This window comes from Pimephales promelas, chromosome 7, assembly GCF_988280905.1.
Source record: "Pimephales promelas chromosome 7, fPimPro1.hap1.1, whole genome shotgun sequence".
Lineage (NCBI taxonomy): Eukaryota > Metazoa > Chordata > Actinopteri > Cypriniformes > Leuciscidae > Pimephales > Pimephales promelas.
In genome coordinates this window covers 9429958-9452566 of record NC_142775.1, presented here as the reverse complement: position 1 = coordinate 9452566, position 22609 = coordinate 9429958, and the positions used below count along the sequence as shown (strand labels likewise).

At 39.3% G+C, this 22609-nt stretch overlaps 1 protein-coding gene across 2 annotated transcripts in view; it reads right to left on the bottom strand.

Moving 5' to 3' along the window:
* The window catches only part of galnt5 (polypeptide N-acetylgalactosaminyltransferase 5), a 44419-nt gene that overhangs the window by 4657 nt on the left and 17153 nt on the right, over nt 1-22609 (bottom strand). Inside the window, exons 5-9 of one of the 2 annotated variants that reach the window (XM_039647290.2) lie at nt 21725-21844; nt 4447-4564; nt 3718-4047; nt 3484-3564; nt 3243-3386 (exon numbers count right to left, since the gene is read on the bottom strand). In XM_039647290.2, coding sequence (XP_039503224.2) covers nt 3243-3386; nt 3484-3564; nt 3718-4047; nt 4447-4564; nt 21725-21844 — 793 coding nt within the window. The remainder of the gene's footprint in view (nt 1-3242; nt 3387-3483; nt 3565-3717; nt 4048-4446; nt 4565-21724; nt 21845-22609) is intronic. The other variant, XM_089133037.1, reaches the window with a different exon arrangement.

Here is a 22609-nt window from a genome sequence, read left to right as displayed (position 1 = left end):
TTTACCAATTACATATCGGGAGTTTCCGGTTAGAGTGTAGATGTATGGATCGCACGTCCATACATGAGAATGCACATTATCACTACGTTTTATGGATGCCAATTGATTAAAACAATGAATAATGATCTCTGTATTAATTATCTTGAGCCTGCTGAAATGTTCCTATAAATATATTTTCTTAAATGTTCCATTCTGAATAATAAATAGGCTAAATATATTTATCCACTAACCTGCAGAAGTCCTAGTCTTCTCATTAACAGTATTTTTCTCTTAGCCTACTTATATTCTATACCTTTTGAGTTTACATTTTTTGAATGACTTTGACTAATAAAAAGTATTTCTTGTGTGCATTGGTGCTTTATTCCTGTCTTTTTAAAATAGTTGAATGAATGAATGCTCGCGAGGTGCCTACGATCAGAACGCATGCAGCGTAGAGGTGAATGACAATCAACTTCTTTGAATATTAATTAAGCATTTTGGGCATGAACATGTAAATAGTAAAACGATTGACATTACAATATGGCATAAAAAAAAAAGAAAAAAAAGTTTGGTTCCAGTTGGTTGTCAGTTGAGGTCATGGGTCGGTAGGGATAGTTCACTAAATTATTTTTTATATGTTTTAGCTTACCTCAAGGGCATCCAAGATGTAGGTGTTTTTGTTTCCGCAGTATTTTCAATTTTGATATTTAAAAATATCAAAATTTAAACTACTGTGGAAACAAAGACACCTACATCTTGGATGCCCTTGAGGTAAGCTAAAACATATCAAAAATTAATTTCAAAGTGAACTATCCCCTTAAGCTTTTCACGTGCTTGTCCTCCGGACAAGTAAGTAAATCTGTCAATCACTTGTCCGAGTAAAAAAGTTGCTTGTCCGGATTTTTTAAATTTATTTATTTTTTATTCTGAAGCAATATTCTCATCAGTGTTCAATCAGCTTTGATATTTAAAAAGGCATATTGTAATATCTGCACCTTTAAGGGCATCCCCTCCCCTAATATTATTAAATGCCCTATAGTGTCTTATTATTCTAAATAATTGAATTTATTGATCAAATTTAGGAATTTAAAATGAAAGATGAAACATACTGTTACCCTAGGTAGGGCTGATCAAATTAAATCATTTAAACTGAAAAATTACAATTTCATAAAATAATGTTATAAAATGTATTTAAATGTGCAAATAAGAAATATTGGAAAGAATTATACTAGGCTACTTATAAACATAACACTAAACTGCCAATAGGTGGCGGTAGGCGGCCGTATAAATGAGTGAGTTATTGATTCATTAATTCAAACGATTCGTTCAAACGGTTGATTCATTCAAGAATGAGACAGATGTTTATGAAAGGGTTAGTTCACCCAAAAATGAAAATTAAGTCATTAATTACTCACCCCCATGCTGTAACCCCGTAAGACCTTCGTTCGTCTTCGGAACACAAATTAAGATATTTTTGATTAAATTTGAGAGCTGTATCACTACAACATAGACTGCCTAAAGGACTGGCTCTTGACGGCCCAGAAAGTCAATGAAGAAAATGTAAAAAAAAACCAAAAAAAAAAACAACGACTTTATTCGACTATTCCTTTTCTTCCTTGTTGGCCTGAAACGAGACTTCAAGATGATTTCCACGACGCATGCGCGAGAATTGCAATCTCCTTCAACTACTTCAGTTCAGTTCTCGCGCATGCGTCGTGGAAATCGTATGGAAGTCTCGTTTCAGGCCAATAAGGAAGAAAAGGAATAGTCGAATAAAGTCGTTATTTTTGTTTGTTTTTGCGCACAAAAAGTATTCTTGTCGCTTGATAAACTTATAGTTGAGCCGCTGTAGTGACATGGAATATTTACGTGACACGGTCACTAGTGTCGCGAACATTGACACCCTGTGGTGAAATTATGGCGTATTTTTAACAGCCACATCTTTCTCAGATTGGCTTGGTTTGGAGAAACTTCATGTTCCGATGAGTTTTGAAAATTCTGCACACAGTAAACATCAGAATATCCCTTCTTCAGTCAATAAAAATATCCAAAATATAAATTATTTTGGAAATTCATTATGAATTACATCTTATTACAGATGATTTTAGGTGCTGTTTGTTCAACTCATTGACCACAGTCAATGAGTACATTGAAAAGTAAACATAACCGGAAATAAGTGATATGTATTGTTTCTAAACGGAAGTGCGTCTCGAAGTTCAGTGCAAGTGGTCCATGGCCCTCCAGGACTGAATTTGCCAATCTATTGATATTCCTGTCATTCTCGGATGTCAAATGTTGAATCCTCTGTTGAATTTGAACCACTGAATTTTTGAAAGTGGAATAAAATGGACCGAATATTGCCCGTCAAATATTATAGGTTGTATTTTATATTTAATTATTAATATAATATAATTATAATTAATTGTAATTCTCTTTGTATTTTTAAAGAGAATTGATATTTTGGAAGTGAAATCTGAAAGGTGAATATGGATTATTGAATTTTAATAATGAAAACATGTGCGAAATGTTTTGAATTTAACTATTCACAGCTTAAATATACAACCATGTTGTATTTTAGCCCATAAAAAAATGCAACCCCCAAAAATACAATGCATTAAAATGCAAGCAGGGTTATATATTTTTCATATTTTTTCAAATAGTGCAATTCAACAACCTTTGCCATTATTTTACTTCCATACAAAGAATTTTATATTAAAAGAAACTGAAACAATGGTGTAAAATAGACATTATTTTACGCCTCAAATCAAGGGAAATTATGTCAGAGCTACTAGAGGTCAGACTTAAATCAAAGAAAGTGCTGGAGCGTCATTCTCACTGCCGAGTCTCAACTAAAGAGAACCGTGTCGATATCACCACAGTCATATTTCTCATGCTGAGAGATAAGCAGCTGTATTTTTATGAGGAAATATCACATATTGTGTTTTTAAAAAAAGACAGAATGAAAACTGTTCCTAATCGGTTTTATTTGAGATCCATGAGATGATGCATATTACAAATAGGATTAGGAATATTTTGTTGCTGTTCATGGTCAGTGACTGACTTTTTTTCCAGCGGAAGGAAAGCATTTAGTGATTTTACTTCATGAAAGTTGCATTAATACTTATTTTTGGCTTCAATATTTATATTGTGCGGTTTTATAAAAGCAATAAGGTACTCGAAGCTAGGGATGTATGATGAATAAGTCACGGCTAAAGGGCATCAATGATGCCATACCTAGAGATTGTATTTTGCCTAGGACTTACCAAAACTTTACCAGACTTGTGCATCCAGCGGAGATGTGGCTTAGTGTTGTCACAGGGTTCCATGATAATCTGTGTTTCCTGAGGAGCCAAGCAGGAAGTGTTCTGTCGAAGCATCCTTAACCAGGTATAGCTAAATTGTTGACTCTGTGAGGCATGAGAAAGCAGAACAGTGCTGTTATGATAAAATATTATATAGCAGAATAGAATATCCATGTGAATAATACATCAAAATTGGATTTACCTTATCTGTAAGCTCACATTTATCAAAAGAAAATATGCCATTTTGAAATACCAAACATTTTCTGGCTCCAACATTAAAAATCTGAAAAAAAGAGATGTAAATTTCTACAGCTGTAAACAACTAACAAACAATTCAACAAGAATATCTGTAAGATTAGTTAAAGAAGAATTAGGCAAATCAAATATGCCTCTTCTATAATCAATGTCCCCTAAAGTTTAGATATTTTCTACCTACCACTCCTTCAGCTTTGACAAGAGGGGCATCCAGGTCTGGGTACACATTCTCCAAGTACCATTTAAAGCTTTTACACTTGAGTTTTTGTCTCAGCTGAATCTGTTCTGTAAGATTTCCTATATCGGATACACTTTTGTCCAGTAGGTGGTGGTAGCCATGACCATAAAAGATCTCTTTATATTCATCCATCCACACCTCTACAACCCTGGCCAAGTTTCTCTCTACTGTCTTCACACGGTCTTTAGGGAACTTGTAAGGATTATCGCCACGGAAGATGTGGCCGACACGTGAGCAGGGGATGATTTCAATCTCGCCGCCACACATCCAGATCTACAGCAAAAGTAACATTGGGCATACCATTGGGCAATCTATCCAATTAAATAATTATATAAGTATTAAATAAGTACAGCTCAATAAATGTTTAAAAGGACTCGTATAAAAAAAATCCCCAGTTTTAGACCAAACAGTCATATTTCTGTTTTTCATTAAAAGTCCATGCTGATATGTCTACAAGACTGTGTTAAATAATTTTTAAAAAAGGAGGGGGAGAGAGAGAGAGAGAGAGAGAGAGAGAGAGAGAGAGAGAGAGAGAGAGAGAGAGAGAGAGAGAGAGAGAAAGCAGCCAAAATGCAATGCAATTAACTATTTTATCAAAAAAGAAAAAAAAAAAAAAAGATCTCTTTAAATCTTTGGTCTCTGGACTCAGCTAATGCACCTTTGCTAATTTACCTTGAAAGAGATTTCCATGTTTTCACCACCCCAGACATCCAGGCCTGGGTCGTATGCCCCCAGCTCATAGAAATAGCTCTTATCTATTGAGAAAAGACCCCCTGCCATGACAGGACACCTGTGCAAGAATAAAAACACAATTAGAACCCCAATTAGAACTGAGAGTACACATAAACGTCTTAGGTTACTATGGTAAACCCCGTTCGCTGAAGGAAGGAACGGAGAACATTACGTCTGAAGTGAACTGATGATTTGGGATCACGCCTTAGAGCCAATCACATTCGAGTGTAAATTAAATGAGCCAATGCACATTGGAGTGCAAGATTTGCATTGTGAACTCCGCCCCGCAGGCCGGGTATATAAAAAAGCGCTGAGGAGGAGAGCCAGTGACCTGGTCACTCAGCGGTGGTGCAGCAATTGTGGCGACACAATGTAACGTAACCATAGTATACCAGGGCTGTTGTAAGGGTATTAGGGATGTGAACTGGTTTCACAGTTCGGTTCGATTATGATTATCATGTCATCGATTCAGTTCAATTTGATATCTCGATGCATTACGATGCACTGCATCCTCAATTTTCACTTTTACTTCAAAAGTGCATGCGTGCGTGTGTGTGTGTGCGCGTGTTTGCCTTTAGAATCTTTAGAGAGCTTCTGCTTTGATGCCATGTTTGCTGCGTTCTGAACTAAAACAATGCAGCGCGTGTGCAATACATATCTTATTTAGCCATTTATCATCTGATCTTATATTTAATTAGCTCTTTTTATGCGTATAGGAGTGCACTCGTGGCTCTATTAAGCCTCACGCCAGCCACACCAGCTACAAGATCTCTCACTGTTTACACCTATCAGACACTCTGATTGATGCACATGTGCAAACAGACAGTGCAATCCTGCTCTTATGTATCTTTTTGTTATCTTATTTTATATTTTATTCGCTCTATTTGTCCATAATGGAGCGCGCGCGTCACGTCACCTATTAGCGTCGCGCCTGCCACAAGATCTCTCACTGTTTACATGAACCAGACACTCAGATGACAGCACATAAAGTGCAATCCATCTCTTATCTACCTTTTTGTAATTTTTTCTTATATTTTATTTGCTCTTTTTGCCCTATTGGAACCATCTTTGCAGTAGTGAACGCGCTGAGAGAAATGCTCATTTCATATAGATTACATTATTTGAGAGTAGGCTAATCTATTTATTTTAATTTTTAATAAATTATAAGATAACATGACAAATAAATAGGTACATAAGAGCAGGATAACACTGTGTGCTCTCATGTATTAATCGGAGTGTCTGATAGGTGTGAATAGTGAGAGATCATGTGGCTGGCGCGATGCTTAGAGCCACGAGCGCACTCCCGTATGCATAAAAAGTGCGAATAAAATATAAAATCAGGTGATAAATAGGTAGATAATATCCTGTAGGGGTAAAAGCTTGCTGGTGAGTGGCAAACATCTTTGTCAGAAAGATGTAGTTGGTGTGGACACTTGTCAATCAAACATGTCTGACCAATAGAGAAGCACCCACCGCCCACTGCGGAACGTTTGTGTCAAAATGATTCAATCAAAAAAATTTGAACTTCAAAACTTTTTACACTTCAAAAAAAATATTCAGTCAAAACAATTTGAACTTTTAAAAAAAAATTTCACTTCAAAAAAAACAAAAAACAAAAAAAAACAACAAAAAAAACAACAACATTCTCTTCAATACTTTTTTTATTCACGGGGTAATTTAAAAAAAATATTTTGATCATTTTTTTTATTTATTTTACATTGTACTTATATTTTAAAAATACCAGCATGTAATTACAGCTGTAACTAATTTATGTAATAACATCTGTAATTACAAAGCTGACCCATACTTATACTTAAACCCACCCCTAAACCTACCCATTCCACCACACCTGTCCCTAACCCTACCCGTATCCCACCTCAAGAGCAGCAAAAGTGTTTTACAATACAACATGTGCACAATAAGTACATTGTACTTATTTTTCAATATAAGTACATAGTAGGCCTAATTAAAGCCACTTAATATAAAGTGGGACCAAAAAGATTACTTCAAAGAGAACATTTTCAAAAAAAAAAAAAAAGCGTGTTCAAAAGCAATTTTTGGAGTCTCAAATATTTTATTTGCATTCAAAAACGATTTTCTATATTTGAAAATGTTTATCTTTTAAGTTACTTTTTTATTGATTCTGTTGTTTGTTTGAAGCAACTTCTTTTTTGATTGAATGATAAAGATACAAATGTCCTACCCATTATATGGTCCAATCAAAAAACAATGTTACTTCTATTAAAAAGGTTGCTTTAAAAAAAACAAAAAAACAAAAAAAAAAAACAGACTTCTATCAAAGAAAACATTTTCAATCAAAGAAAAGCAGTGTTCAAATGTATTTTTTGAGTCTCAAATATATTTTTGGATATAAATACTCTTTGATAGAAAAGTTTTTTTTTTTATTGAAGTGAAGGTTTTTTTTAATTGAAAATATTTTTTTTTGATTGAAGCAAACTTTGCCATGTAAGCAGACAAATTGAATATTCCCCAGTAATTGCGAGTCGTACTTTTACATTAAAATAGTGCGCGATTATAGGCACGATAAAAGAAAGGATACACACAGTGGAGCAATACGGAGGTTTCATGTCTTTTGAGTGTTTAGGGCGAAGACTGCAGGCAAAAATGCAGGGTTGTTAACAAATCCGTATTTGTAGACATTTCATAAGATATGGGGAGGCATGGTTTTAAGCGCTCGTGGCTACAGTGCCTCTCCTCTTTTTTTTTCTCCGCCATACGAGACCAATGTTTTGATGACTTTTCAAAATATTGTGGAAAGAAAAACACTGGATAATTTTATTTGGATCTGCATCCATTGCATTTCATGCTTTTTTACTTCATTTTACGGGTCAGAACGTCTACATTTGGTAGGTTCAGCACTGTATAGTGTAAATGCAAAAATCAGATATGGGTCACTTTTAAAAGATGATGTAAGCAGGTCGTCAAAGAAAATTGGATATAGTCAGATATTGGATATAGTTGGATTTGGGTGTCAAGACCTGCAGTGTAAATGCAGCCTTAGTGTTTCCCCCAGTGAGCCAACTTGCGCAGACACAGTGCACAGTCAGGGAGGACGAGGAGGAGGTCCTTTTGGTGGCTGCCTATTGGCCTACCCAGACTTGGTTCCCAGAACTCATGATCCTTGTGACAGTGCCTCCCTGGCCCATTCCTCTGAGGAAGGATCTTCTGACTCAGAGACGGGGCACCAATGTGTACTATGGCACCCGCACCCAGACCTCTGGAAACTCCATGTCTGGTCCCTAGACGGGACGCGGAGGTTCTAGGTGACTTACCCCCTGAGGTACTTAACACCATCACTTCAGCACGGGCGCCGTCCATGAGACATGTTTAAGCCCTGAAGTGGAACCTGTTCGTCGAGTGGTGTTCTTCTCGCCGGGAAGACCCCCGAAGATATTCGATAGGGTCTGCGTTTTCCTTCTTGCAGCAGGGTTTGGAGCGAAGACTGTCTCCCTCCACCCTCAAAGTGCATGCTGCCGCTATTTCAGCTTATCACGACCACAAGTGGGTCGCGGGAGATTTTGTCTGGGTCGCCAAGTCGAGCACTATTTTTCAGTGTTCTATAGGCTACTCTCTAGATCAGGGCTATTCAATTGGCGGCCCGCGGGCCAAGTGCGGCCCGCCAATCATCACCATACGGCTGAGGGCACCTCAACCTCCCTCTCCTCCTATTTTCTGGTGGTGCGGCTAAATTAGATATGGCGCGTGCAGCTGGATGACTTTAGCCTACGCACTGTGTGTGCACCATGAGCGCTCCGACGGACCTGAGAGAAACGTTTACAGTCCGAATATTTCAGCAGTTCTTATGTGTGTCCCGTATTTCTGTCGACTGAACCAGCGATATTAATCATTCGTTGGTTTGATTATTTCCTTTCCATGAATTGGCCAAACGCGCGTGCATAACGGTCTGAAACGATTCTGATTTGTTCACCTGAAGCGGTTTCTCGGTCAAAGAGAGAACAAAATAGGGCTGGTTTCAGTTGTTTCACTAGTTTACTTTGAACTAGGCAGCACGGTCCAGTGGATAACGGAACGCAAAGCTTAAAGGAGTTGCGTTTACTCCCGGTCCCGGACACTATTATTAAACAGTGTTGCGACATCCAGTGAGAAGCGTTTCCATCGGACACTCTCTCTTACAAACCACAAATCACTCAATGATTTTAACTAGTTTTAAATTGGATGAAACAGTCTTAACATTCCCAACACTACCGATGAGGTAAATAGAAGAAACATGAACAAAGTTAGAAGACTAAATGCCCTAATCACCACCCTTACAAACATTTACCATATAATAGCCTATGAATGTAATAATTTACCATGGTTTGGGCATAAATGTGGAATATTTATATTGAATACTATGTTATAGTCATTTATATTGCCTTAGATTTATTAGGGGGGTAGAGGAACACATAATTAATTGTGTGTACCTATAGTTTTTTTTTTTGTTTTTTTTTTTGCCTGTTTAGGCATTTTTTATACAGTGGTAGTGAGCCATGCATGGTTACAAAGTCTCACTGTCAGGATAATAAGCCTATAATAATTATTATAGTAAATTATGTACACTGTAACAATGAGAATATGAAAACAATGAGATGCCCTGTCAACTCTTCCTTTCTCATTTCATCTCTGTATTTCGCTTATTGTCAACAACAGGTTAATAATAATTTAAAAAAAGTGCTTTGTCAAATATCTGTACCTCTTTTAAATAGTTTACTGGAAGCTTAACTGACCTTAAAAAATGGTCATGCATATTTTGTTAATGCATAAATTCTCTTCGTGATATATGAACTATATGGGCCTAATGTTTTTTGGGTCACAAGGATTTATCGACTTTAAAATGTGGGTCCCCAGAAAAAAAAGTTTGGGAAACACTGTACTATGTTTCAGGAATGGCACAAAGTTATGTAACTGTTCAAGTCTCTGTCTTTAGATCAGTGTGTTCAATAATGTGCTTTTTTGTCCTTTGGTGTGTCTCTTTGGATTATGTTGTAAATAAATCCAAACAATCAAAAAGCCATTCTTTTTAAAATCTCTACTCATTCTTTGTGCAAGGTTCCTCATAATGATAGGACCTGATAACACCTGATAGGGCCATTATGGGAGGATCTTTGTCTTTCTCAGGTGGGAAACACATCAATATTAATGATTATTCACAACCTCCTCAAATAAAGCTTTCTTACACAAAACATGTCTTACAAATTTTAAATCAATATATTGTTTTATCTGAATGAGTACAAAGTCACATAGTTTTGAAGTAAATATTATAGGCTATGTGTATGGATGGGACGATAACCGGTTTCACGATAAACCGTGATAAAATGTACTGACGGTTAGTATTATCGTCTAAAATTTAATTATCATTAAAACCGTGTTTGATTATCGCGATTTTAATAACTCACTGAATCCTGTCGGCCAGTCTGACCCAGGCGCGCAGCACGCAATATTTTTTTTAAAATTACTATTCGAGAAGGAATGGTGGAAGGCAGTGACCGTGCTCAGGAGATTTTTCAGCCTTTTAAAAGGACCAAATCTGAGGTGTGGTCATATTTTGGGTTTTACAAAAGTCCTGAGGGAAACTTGATCGAGGATGGTACCCTGTCTGCCGAACAAAAAGTCACTGCAATAGAAACACTTCAAATCTGCCGAGTCGTCTTGTGTGATCATCACCTGAACCGAACGCAGTTAACTTTGACCTTAATACCAAAGCTACGTCTGGGAAACAATTGGGCGAAATGTTGTTTTGAGTTGAAACATTTTATGTCACTCACTTGAAATAGCCTAGGTGTGAAGCTTCCGCAAAGAAAAGTTCGTAGCAAGTGGATTTGAGCCAAAGACGAACGAACAACTTCAAACAAGACTGTTATTAAGAGTGATATTTTAAGGGATAGTAAAGTATAGATACATCACGTATTAAACCGATTTTATTTTTACCACATAATTACGGGGACATATTGAATTGATAATGAGATTAGCTTTAAATCTTACCTGTTTATGAATTCATTTTGTAAAACAATCGTCCAGACAAGATATATCACACCAATATTATCAAACTCTGTAAGCAATAAATCAACTCTGATTTCATTTTTGCAATACAATCAAAAACCGGAGACGCAAGACGGCAAGTTGTATTTGAATGAAACAAGAGCGCGCGTCCGTTGTGATATGGATGTGCGCTGTGTAATAATGCGTTGCTATTGACGACGGGCATTATAAAGAAGCAAATGCCATAGAATAGAATCTTGCTTAAACTGCATAAAAACTGCATAGAGAGGCTTGTTTTATTTGTTGTTTGTTGATTTTCAATTATAAAACTTGTTGAAATGTTTTCAGTGTGAGCATCAGTTCTTTTTGAGCACTTTCATACATTTTTAACAAAACCGTGATAATATTGATAATCACGATTATTTTGGACACTAATCGTGATATGAAATTTTCATACCGTCCTATCCCTAAGGTTTTGTTAAGAAATAATGAGTATGGGTTTCACAACCTTATTTCAGTGACAATATATATATATATATATATATATATATATATATATATACATATATATACATATATATATCAGGGATAGAAATAAACTTTTTTGTCCACCATCCACTGTGGCTGGTGGATTTCAAAATCTACCAGCCACTCAATGTTTTTGTTACAATGGAGGATTCCGCTCCGCCTCCTCTCCGCCACCAGAGGGAGCCTTCACCAGAGTATTGACCATTGGCTTTAAACTCAAATTCCCATCATGCCTCTTACCTGGGACTGATTGTGTCACACACCTGCACCGCATTAGCACACACACATAAAAGCCACTTCCACACACCACACCAGTGCGAAGTCTTGATTTGCCCCGGTGATCATTTCTGAGCGTTTATACCCCTGATTCTGATTCTCTGGTTTTTGGACTTTGGACTGTTTGACCCCCTCTCGATTGATATCTGCCTGGCCTGAACTCGGACTGTTTCCTGATTACGATTATTGCTGCCTGCCCTGATCTCTGCCTGTATCTTGATTATCCCGCTGTCTTGTCTGCATTGCTCTGTCTGCCCGTCTTGATCCTGCCTGTACGACTCTGTCAAATAAAGCTGCAAATGGATTCCTCTGTTCCTTGTGAATCATTACAGAAGACTTCGCCATCTTCTACTCCAGCAGCTGTCCTACAATTAACCACCGAACTCACCACTCAGGCTTCTCGTTTGGATCTACACCATCAGCAGCTCAGCCACCTAACCACTCTAACTGAACAGCTTGTACGGGGTATGCAAGAGCTTCGTACCGCTGTCGGTGCCACACCCAATCCGCCCGATCCTCCTCCATTGCCGAGAACCCCTCCTGAAAATGTGAGTACAATCCACGACTCGCTTTTCCTGAGAAATTTGATGGCACACCAAGTAAATGTAAAGGGTTCCTGTTACAATGCACCATATTCGTCGATCAACAACCTGCACTTTACCCCAATCACGGGAGTCGCATTGCTTTTGTATGCTCGCTGCTCACCGGCAGAGCATTGGAATGGGCTACGGCCATCTGGAAGCTAGAGGGGAATACGTTCACCACTTTTCAAGATTTCACTCAACAGTTTCGACAAATCTTTGAGCATACCACAGGAGAAGGAGATGCGGGAGAGCAACTGTTAAATCTCACACAAGGAAAGAATACCACCGCTGATTATGCTCTGACTTTTCGAACACTCGCTGCACAAACTAATTGGGTGGAAGATACTTTAAAAACGCTCTTTAGAAGAGGACTTACCCCAGAACTTCAGTCCGAATTAGCCTGTCGCGACGAGGGGAGAGGTTTGAATGAGTATATTTCTCTGGCCATTCAGGTCGACAATCTGATTCGTGCTCGACGCAAACCCCGGGCAGCCAACCGAGTTTTTCTCAGAGCAGCAACCCCTCATGAGTCCATGCAGCTGGGGCACACACACATCACTCTAGAGGAACGAGAGCGCAGATATCAGAACCGGCTATGTATGTACTGCGGTCAACCTGGACACATGAAACTCTCCTGTCCTGTACGACCATCATCTCATAATTCTCCGGTGAGTTCTCCAGTTAATAAAAGAATTTCCTCTAACAACCTCGCAATTCCAGTTCGATTGACCATTCAAGAACAAGTGTTTGATACCACAGCCTTCATTGACTCGGGAGCCGCTGGAAATTTCATGTCTCAATCATTCGCTGAACAATGTAACGTCAAACTGACTCCATGTCATCCTCCTCTAACAGTGGAGGTGCTAGATGGACATCCCATTGGAGAAGGGAAAATCCAGTATGTCACTACTGACATCAAGATGGACATGGGATCTTTGCATTCTGAAAACATTCAATTCTACGTCATTCACGCTCCACGTCACTCTATCATTCTGGGATATCCATGGCTCCAATCTCATAACCCTCAGATTTCTTGGAGAGAAGGTCAAATCATTCGTTGGGACGAAACCTGCAAGAATCAGTGTTTAACCAAGGTAACCCGAGTAGTCCAGTCCATTCCAGCATCCTGCACGACAATACCAGAGCTCGAATCATTACCTTCTAACTATGCAGATCTGATCGAAGCATTCAGTAAAGAAAAAGCTTCACAACTCCCTGAACATCGTCCCACTGACTGTGCCATCGATTTGAATCCCGGTACCACTCCTCCAAAAGGAAGAATTTTCCCGTTATCCAGACCAGAGTCCGAGGCCATGAAACAATACATCGAGGAAGAACTCGCTAAGGGTTTCATTCGTCCATCAACCTCACCTGCCGCAGCCGGGTTCTTCTTCGTAAAGAAGAAAGATGGAGGACTCAGACCCTGCATTGACTATCGAGGATTAAATGATATAACAGTCAAATACCGCTATCCACTGCCTCTTGTTCCTGCAGCATTAGAACAGCTTCGACAAGCCAAATATTATACCAAGCTCGATCTACGCAACGCCTACAACCTGGTTCGCATCCGTGAAGGGGACGAATGGAAAACTGCTTTCTCTACCACTAGTGGGCACTATGAGTACTTGGTTATGCCTTTCGGCTTGTCCAACAGTCCTTCAGTTTTCCAGGCATTCATGAATGATATTTTCCGAGACATGCTGGACAGATGGGTGATCGTTTACATTGATGACATCCTAATATACTCCAACTCTCTTGAAGAACACGTCCAACATGTCAGATCGGTCCTTCAACGATTAATCCAGTTTCACCTGTACGCCAAGATGGAGAAGTGTGAGTTTCATCAGACCAGCGTCTCATTTCTGGGATACATAATCAGCCAAGATGGAGTTGCAATGGATGAGAAGAAGGTAAAAGGAGTGGTAGATTGGCCAGTACCGCAAACAGTGAAAGAACTGCAAAGATTTTTAGGCTTTGCAAACTTCTACAGAAGATTTATCAGAAACTTCAGTCTGATCACCGCCCCTCTAACCGCCCTGACCAAACGACACAATTCTCGTATTTCATGGAACACCGAAGCACAACAGGCCTTTCAAGAACTCAAGGAACGGTTCACTACTGCACCCATTCTGCGTCATCCGGACCCCGAACGCCAATTCATTGTCGAAGTGGACGCTTCTAACACAGGGGTGGGGGCCATCCTCTCACAACGTCAAGGGAATCCAGCCAAGATGTTTCCATGTGCCTTCTTTTCTCGTAAACTCTCTCCCGCTGAACGCAACTATGATGCGGGCAACCGCGAATTACTAGCCATGAAGTTAGCACTGGAGGAATGGCGACACTGGCTGGAAGGAGCAACCGAACCATTCATTGTACTCACAGACCATAAAAACCTGGAATATCTACGATCAGCCAAACGCCTCAATCCCCGCCAAGCCAGATGGGCTCTCTTCTTCACCAGGTTTAATTTTACTGTCACCTACCGTCCCGGATCCAAGAACACCAAAGCAGATGCTCTATCCCGTCAAACTGAGGAGATAAACCCAAATCCCAATCCAGAAAAGATTCTTGGAGAGAAATTACTGCTAGCTCCTGTTCAGTGGGATGTCATAACGGAGATTCAAAACGCCAATGCCCAAAATCCATCACCCATTGAATGTCCTGCCGATCTTCTCTTTGTTCCAGACACATTTCGATCCCGTCTCCTAGATCAAGTTCACTCCAATCCCAGCTCTGGTCACCCTGGAATCAACGCCACTATTCATCTACTCAAGAACCGGTTTTGGTGGCCTACCCTTACCTCAGATACCATCACCCATATTCAAAACTGCACCGAATGTCAAACCTCAAAATCACCCCGAAAACTACCCTCTGGTCTCCTCTGTCCTCTACCTACACCGCAACGACCCTGGTCACACATAGCCATCGATTTCATCACAGACCTCCCGAATTCCCAGAACTACACCACCATCCTCACCATAGTAGACAGATTCTCCAAAGCATGCCGACTGGTTCCCCTCACCAAACTTCCCACCTCTCTGGAAACCGCCGAGATCCTATGTAATCAAGTCTTCCGTTTCTATGGTTTACCAGAGGACATTGTATCTGACCGTGGACCTCAATTCACATCTCAAGTCTGGACTGCATTCTTTAAGAACCTCAACGTGAACATCAGTCTCACCTCCGGGTACCATCCACAATCCAACGGACAAACCGAACGCCTCAATCAGGACATCATACGATTTCTACGCACTTACTGTCAGCAACACCAAGAAGACTGGAGTAGATATCTATTCTGGGCCGAATATGCTCAGAACTCCCTCATTAAACCATCAACCGGCATCACACCATTCAAGTGCATCCTCGGATTCCAACCACCTCTGTTTCCCTGGTCTGGTGAACCCACAGAACTCCCATCAGTCACGGAGTGGCTCCGCAAGAGTGAAGAGGTCTGGGATCAAGCTCATACTCACCTACGGCATGCAGTACGGCGCCAAGAGCAACAGGCCAATCGTCGTCGTCGTCCAGCTCCCGAATATCAGGCGGGTCAGTGGGTATGGCTATCCACCAAGGATCTTCGACTCAGACTACCATGTCGCAAACTCAGTCCCAGGTATGTTGGTCCCTTCCAAATTTTAAGACAAATTTCACCTGTTTCATTTCGATTAGACCTGCCCGCTAACTACCGCATTTCTCCCACTTTTCATGTGTCTCTGTTGAAACCCGCTGGTGGTCCGAGGGGAGAAGCGGAGGAGGGGGCTACCTCCCAGAGCCCTCCTGCCTTTCTGGTCGACGGCGAGGAGGCGTACAAGGTGCACAAGTTGCTGGATTCCAGACGTCGGGGTAACATTCTCCAATATCTGGTCGATTGGGAGGGGTACGGTCCGGAGGAACAGTCCTGGGTCAACTCAAGGGATATCCTGGACCCCACTCTCACGGAAGAGTTTCATAGGACATATCCGGAAAAACCGGCCCCTCGACCCCGTGGGAGACCCCGACGACATTTGCCTCCTCGCGTCAGGAGCCGCTCGCAGGGGGGTGGGCTCTGTTACAATGGAGGATTCCGCTCCGCCTCCTCTCCGCCACCAGAGGGAGCCTTCACCAGAGTATTGACCATTGGCTTTAAACTCAAATTCCCATCATGCCTCTTACCTGGGACTGATTGCGTCACACACCTGCACCGCATTAGCACACACACATAAAAGCCACTTCCACACACCACACCAGTGCGAAGTCTTGATTTGCCCCGGTGATCATTTCTGAGCGTTTATACCCCTGATTCTGATTCTCTGGTTTTTGGACTTTGGACTGTTTGACCCCCTCTCGATTGATATCTGCCTGGCCTGAACTCGGACTGTTTCCTGATTACGATTATTGCTGCCTGCCCTGATCTCTGCCTGTATCTTCATTATCCCGCTGTCTTGTCTGCATTGCTCTGTCTGCCCGTCTTGATCCTGCCTGTACGACTCTGTCAAATAAAGCTGCAAATGGATTCCTCTGTTCCTTGTGAATCATTACAGTTTTTACCAGCCACTTTTTTTGTTTTTAACCGACAATATGTAACTGCATGTGAAAATTAATACTACAAGATCTACAATACTTAACCGGTTTATTTAATCTTAAGTCTCAATGAAATACTGACATTTTCTCTTTATCTCTTATACACACACACAAACCATGAACTGATATACATTTCGTTAAATTAGTGGGGCAGATTAAACAAAAAATGGAAAATGTATTAAACGTGTAGAATACTTTCCAAGCCATAGCATTATAAATTCACATAGTGTGACATATATAAAAATAAAACATAAGATTATCTTTTAAAATCGATTGAACACGGAGCATTTTTTTATATATAAAAAAATAAAACATAAGATTATCTTTCGATTGAACACGGAGTTTTTCCTGTGAGTGAGACTGGAAAACCTGTAGTGGATGAAAGCGGAGTGATTACAGAATGCTTACGCCCGTTTCACACATACTCCGTTTGCAGTGCGTATGCGGTCTGTATTTTTTTCCGTACCCATGTTAACAGGTTAGAGCTTTCACACTGCACGCGGATGCAGTCCGTCGATCCGTTCCAGTTGCGGTGCGTATACAGCAGTGCAGAGATCGTTTCCGTACCGAGTCTATTTCTGCTGTGCTGCAAACACAGAAATAAAGTGATAGCGCACGGTTCGTGGTCAAAATGAACTCAGATTGACCTCGAAATGTAGTAGTTTCACCATAAATGCGATTAATTCAATAAAATGTAGTAATCTCTCCATAAAGGTATTTAATTGTTTCATATTTTTTACTTTAAGACATCTTAATATATAGCCTAAGTAATGCATGGAATTGTATGCATTCGTTGTTTAAATCGTGTTTAAACGAGCATGCGTCCATTCAAGTTTGTAAAAGAGAATCGCAAAGCCATGGCAAAACTTTTATTTTAATAAAAGTTACTGCATATGGTGAACATATTTTGATTACCAAAATCCAGGACACATGGCCCAGAAAACAAATGATACTCGAAGTTTACTCAAAGATGCCTTATTTATTTTAATACCATTAAAATAGGCTATGCCTCCTCTGTGGATAGAAAATTGTTATATTAAGACACAAATTGCCTAGGCTTCTCAGAGGATACTCAACATCTTTTATTATGACAGGTTAGTTTAAAAAATAATGAATGAAATAATGATTAAAAAATAATGTCTCTTCTGTATTAGAAAAATAAATATATAAATATTAATTAACTAAAAGAAATACCTTCAAATTGAACAAAAATACCTCTCACAAACGTACAAAAACGAACTAGCTTTCTTCCTTTTTATCCTGTTTTTCTTCCTCATCCTCCTTGTTCGCTCATCTCCTATATTTTGCTGTAAAGCTGATCTTTTCCAGCGTTTTTTTTATTTTATTTATTTATTTTTTTTGAAAACCAGGACATCACTTTATAAAAAACGGCCAGGACAGGACGTGAAAACAGGACTGGGATAACAGGACTGTTGGTCACTGGTCACGCTATTGCTGCATAACTTCTGATTTTGAAATAAAAATAGCGAGTGTTTGTGGTACAGCTCACGCACTGCAAACGCAGCATATGTGAAAGCACTTTAACGCGTGCGGCTCCTGTACCGGACACGCACCGCAACACTCACCGCATACGCACTGCAAACCAGTGGTGGAGGAAGTACTGAATCTCAGTACTTAAGTAAAAGTACAAATACCCAGATAAATATTTACTTTAGTAAAAGTAGAAGTAACACAATGACAACCATACTTAAGTAAAAAGTAAAAAGTACTTTATTTTAAATGTACTTTAAGTATTAAAAGTAAAAGTACTTGCATAACAATTTATTATCTTAATGTCTATTTTCTAATGATTAATAAAACATTTAATTCTAACTCATTCAACCTAATAGCCTACTCCTATAATGATGTTCAATAATGATGGAAAAAAACGTCACCATTTCTGAAACAAGCTTGCAATTAGGCAATATCATGCTTATCCTTACTATGTTAATATGTTTGGCAGTAAACGCGATTCATTTATGGTGTAATTCTGAACCTCTTGGCTTGCCATAATCCTAACCAAACCAAACATATATTACACACGGTGTGTTTCCTATGCACGTAAAAACAAATTTTCGCGTATGAGTTGCACGATAAACACACTGCGTGTGAGACGCATTTAGTGTGACCGGCCTGCCGGGTTGATATACTGTATCTATGGCAACCAAACGTCACTGGTGTAAGGGTTAGACCACTAGGGGGCGCCATCTGCCCAAATATATCTGCGTCTCATTTCACGTTAAAGGGTGCCATGTGCGTTGGATATTTACGCTTTTGCAAAAGCGTCCGATATGGCGCTTTAGGATGAGAACGGGCTCGACGGTCAGATTACGTTTTGGCAGGGGAAAAACTGATCAGAAAATGTAACGAAAATGTAACAGAAGTTGTAGAAATGTAGTGGAGTAGAAAGTATAATAATTGCTGCAAAATGTAACGAAGTAAAAGTAAAAAGTAGGCACTATTTATTGTACTTAAGTAAAGTAAAGATACGTGAAAAATGTACTTAAGTAAAGTAACGAAGTATTTGTACTTCGTTACATTCCACCACTGCTGCAAACGGAGTATGTGTGAAACGGGCGTAACGGTCACCAGGTGGAGTGCCCTTGAGAGTCACTAGAGGGCACTTCACACCAGATGTTCATGTTTCTCTCACAACTACATTTCCCATAACTCACTGCCCGGACTCATCAGCACTCATCTCATTCACCTGTCTCTCATTATCTTGTTTAGTTCACACCATAAATACCTTGTGTTCACATTCACTGTTTGCGAAGTCTTGTTGTACTGTGTGTCTGCATTTCCGAGCTGTTTCTCGTGTTTGTCTTCTGTTTTTGACTTTGGATTGTTCTTGGATTTTGATTATTGCTGCCGCCTGTTTTTTGGATTTCCCCTGTGTGTTCTCCATTGCCCTGTCTGCTGTTTCTCGACCCTGCCTTTACGACTATTCTTAATAAAGCTGCATTTGGATCTACTCCCAGTCTCGGAGCAGTTCATAATACCTGGCAAACTAGACTTAGCATTTAAGCAATGGCAAGATAAGGGCATTGCTCAATTTGGCGATCTCTATATTGATGGTCTTTTTGCTAGTTTTAACGATTTGCGATCCAAATTTAATTTAAATCAAACTGATCTTTTAGTTATTTTCAGATTCGACATTCTGTGAATGCGCAAAGCCCATCATTTCCATATATTCCATTTAAGTCTCCTGCAGACTATCTGCTTGAAGCCCCCTCCATCTACAAGGTTTTATCTCCAGAATATATAGGATTTTCATGTCTTTAAAAAGTGCAGGAACAGACAATGTTAAAGTGGATGGGAGAAAGAGCTTGGAACAGTATTTTCAGAAGAATTCTGGAGTACTGCCCTCCATAGAGTGAATGGTAATACCTCTTGTGCCCGATTGAGTCTTATACAGTTTAAAGTCTTGCATCGTGTGCACCTAAGCAGAGCAAGAATTGCTTTGTTTAATCCTACTTTTGATAAGACCTTTATAAGATGTCACACTGGAGAAGCGGATCTGACGCACATGTTCTGGATGTGCCCCACACTTTCTCCTTACTGGTCAACCATATTCGATACACTCTCAAAAGTATGTGAAGTACAATTGAAGCCATGTGCTGAATTTGCTATATTTGGTGCTCCAGCGGAGGAATTGAATCTGACTCTAAGACAACTAAACATTATTGCTTTTGCATCCTTATTGGCTCGCAGACGGCTGTTATTACATTGGAAATCTGTAAACCCACCTAAAGCATCGCACTGGCTTCAGGATTTAATGTTATACCTACACCTGGAAAAGATCAAATATTCAATTAGAGGCTCCCATAAATTCTCTTATGTCTGGCAACCCTTATTATCCTATTTTTCTGCCATAAATGTACTTCCTGAGGAGTAGTGGGATTTACATTGCTATTTACATCCTTTACACACTCATTGTTGATTGTTTACAATCTCGAGGTCTTTGATGTTCAGGCACATGTCTTCCAGCAGGTGCTTCTCCAGGTATTTACATGTGTAAATATCTAGGCTTTGTGTGTATTGATGTTAGCCTGGCATGCCAGACCTACATCAAGATGTTAGGTCTGGAAACTCATCATTGACAGGGCTCAATCCGAGGGGCGGGATAAACGGTTGTCTTTCAAATTCTCTCTGCACGCAATTGGATAGCGCTAAAGCCAATCAGAGCAACGAAGAAGGTGACGTACTAAGCGGAGCAAGTTGATATATTAAACTTTTACCGCATCCAGTCCAGCTGTCAACATTGAACATTGAAAATAAGAGAGATTTCCCAGAATCCATCCCCAAAATAAGGGATTTTTTTTTGTTTTTTACACGAACCACAAACTTTAAAAATAAAACACTAATCATTAAAAGTCAAAAGAGTTTATAACTAGCCTACATATGTGTGAGAGAGAAAGAGACAGAGAGAGAAAGAGACAGTGTGTCATTAAAAAAATAATATCATAGAGAATGTTTAAATACTAATATCAGCTTACGAGGAAAATGGAGGCAGAGTAGTGGTGCTTCGGGGTGGTGGAGATGATTCGGGAGAGGTCCGTGCACCTATACCGATCAGAGCGCGCGCCACTGACACGGAGTAAAGCCTTTATCCTCGACGACACAGCACGAGTGGGCAAAAATGACAAGTTTATAATTTCGTCACAGCTTTTTTGTAACAGCGCGCACGGTGCCGGCCGCATCCGAGGATGAACGACTTCAAACAGAATATGTCCGAGCTTGCTCTGACCGGCTCAACTCTGTCGTCATTATGTTAAGCCCGCCCGCCGACTCTATACACGATGTGATTGACACTACCAGAGTTGAGTGTTTCCAGCTAAAACGTCTATGGAGAGTTGCTAGACCACACTTTGCTGCAAAATAATTTTTGCTGCCGCTAGGGTGCATCTAGATTTCTAGGCTATATTGATGTATCATTGTTGCACCTTTGACTTTGGTGTCTAACTGTCTTTCTCTTTTATTTTATTTATTTTTCTATCTATTTTTATGTAAATATAAACATTGTCATTGTTTAACAACTGTATATTTATTTTATTTTAATATTGTTTTATTATTAGTGACATTATTATTTTTCATCATCTTAAAAAATAAAAATCATACCGATCCAAAACTTTTGACTGGTAGGGTATGACGGATATATTAGAAACTGCAGTTAGCCCCATCACGCATTGTAAATTAATCAGAAATGTGTTTAGATGGCCTATTTGTCATTGTTCAGATTTGACCAACGCTATTACACTCACTGATGCTACCTGATGGGGTCTGAATCCTTGACCTGGTGCTTTCTAATATATTCTTCAGGTAGAGCACTCCAGCCAAACACCAGTGGCCATCTGAAAATGCCTCTTTGGAAGTTATCAACAAGCATGTAGCTGAAACAAAACAAACAAACAAACAAATAAATTAATTTTTTGTGCATGAATTTGAACAGTTTAGTGAAGCAGTGGAGGACCTATACACTGGAAATAGCTCTTTAATCTCGTGAGGACATGGACATGGTTATTACACCATGGTATTCTTTGAAGTGCCTTGTACAAAAGGGGAAGCTTGCGGAACGAAAATATATTTCCCATATATGAATGATCAATATATTAAATAGTTTAAAAGTATATTTGAAAATAAACAGAGTAATATATTACAATATATAAAGAATTGCCACTTTTCACACTTCATAATATATAAATGTATATGTGATCAGATGTGGTAGGCTACTGCATGTGTGATATTTTGCAGATTTATTTACTCATGAAAAATAAACACATATAGAGAAATATATAATGTAATATATTTCTTATATATTTTTTAATTATTTACATTATAAATGTTTCATACTTTCAAGGTAGTTAACAAGAGCTCAAGCACACATTCATTTACTAAAGTATTAAGCCAAACGACTATCATTGTGATGAGGAATGCACAGCCATTTCTTTCAAAATATAGTAATTACTGTCTTAATGTTGATCGACCAATCATCAACTGAACCACAGCCTCTACACAATAGAAAACCCCAAAACTCACACATACCAAAACATCTTTTAAATTCCAAAATCATATTTTATACATTAACCCCCCCACCCCCAAAAAAACCCACATTAAATAATACTTAATTTTAACATTTGCTCTCCTTTCAGAAGTCA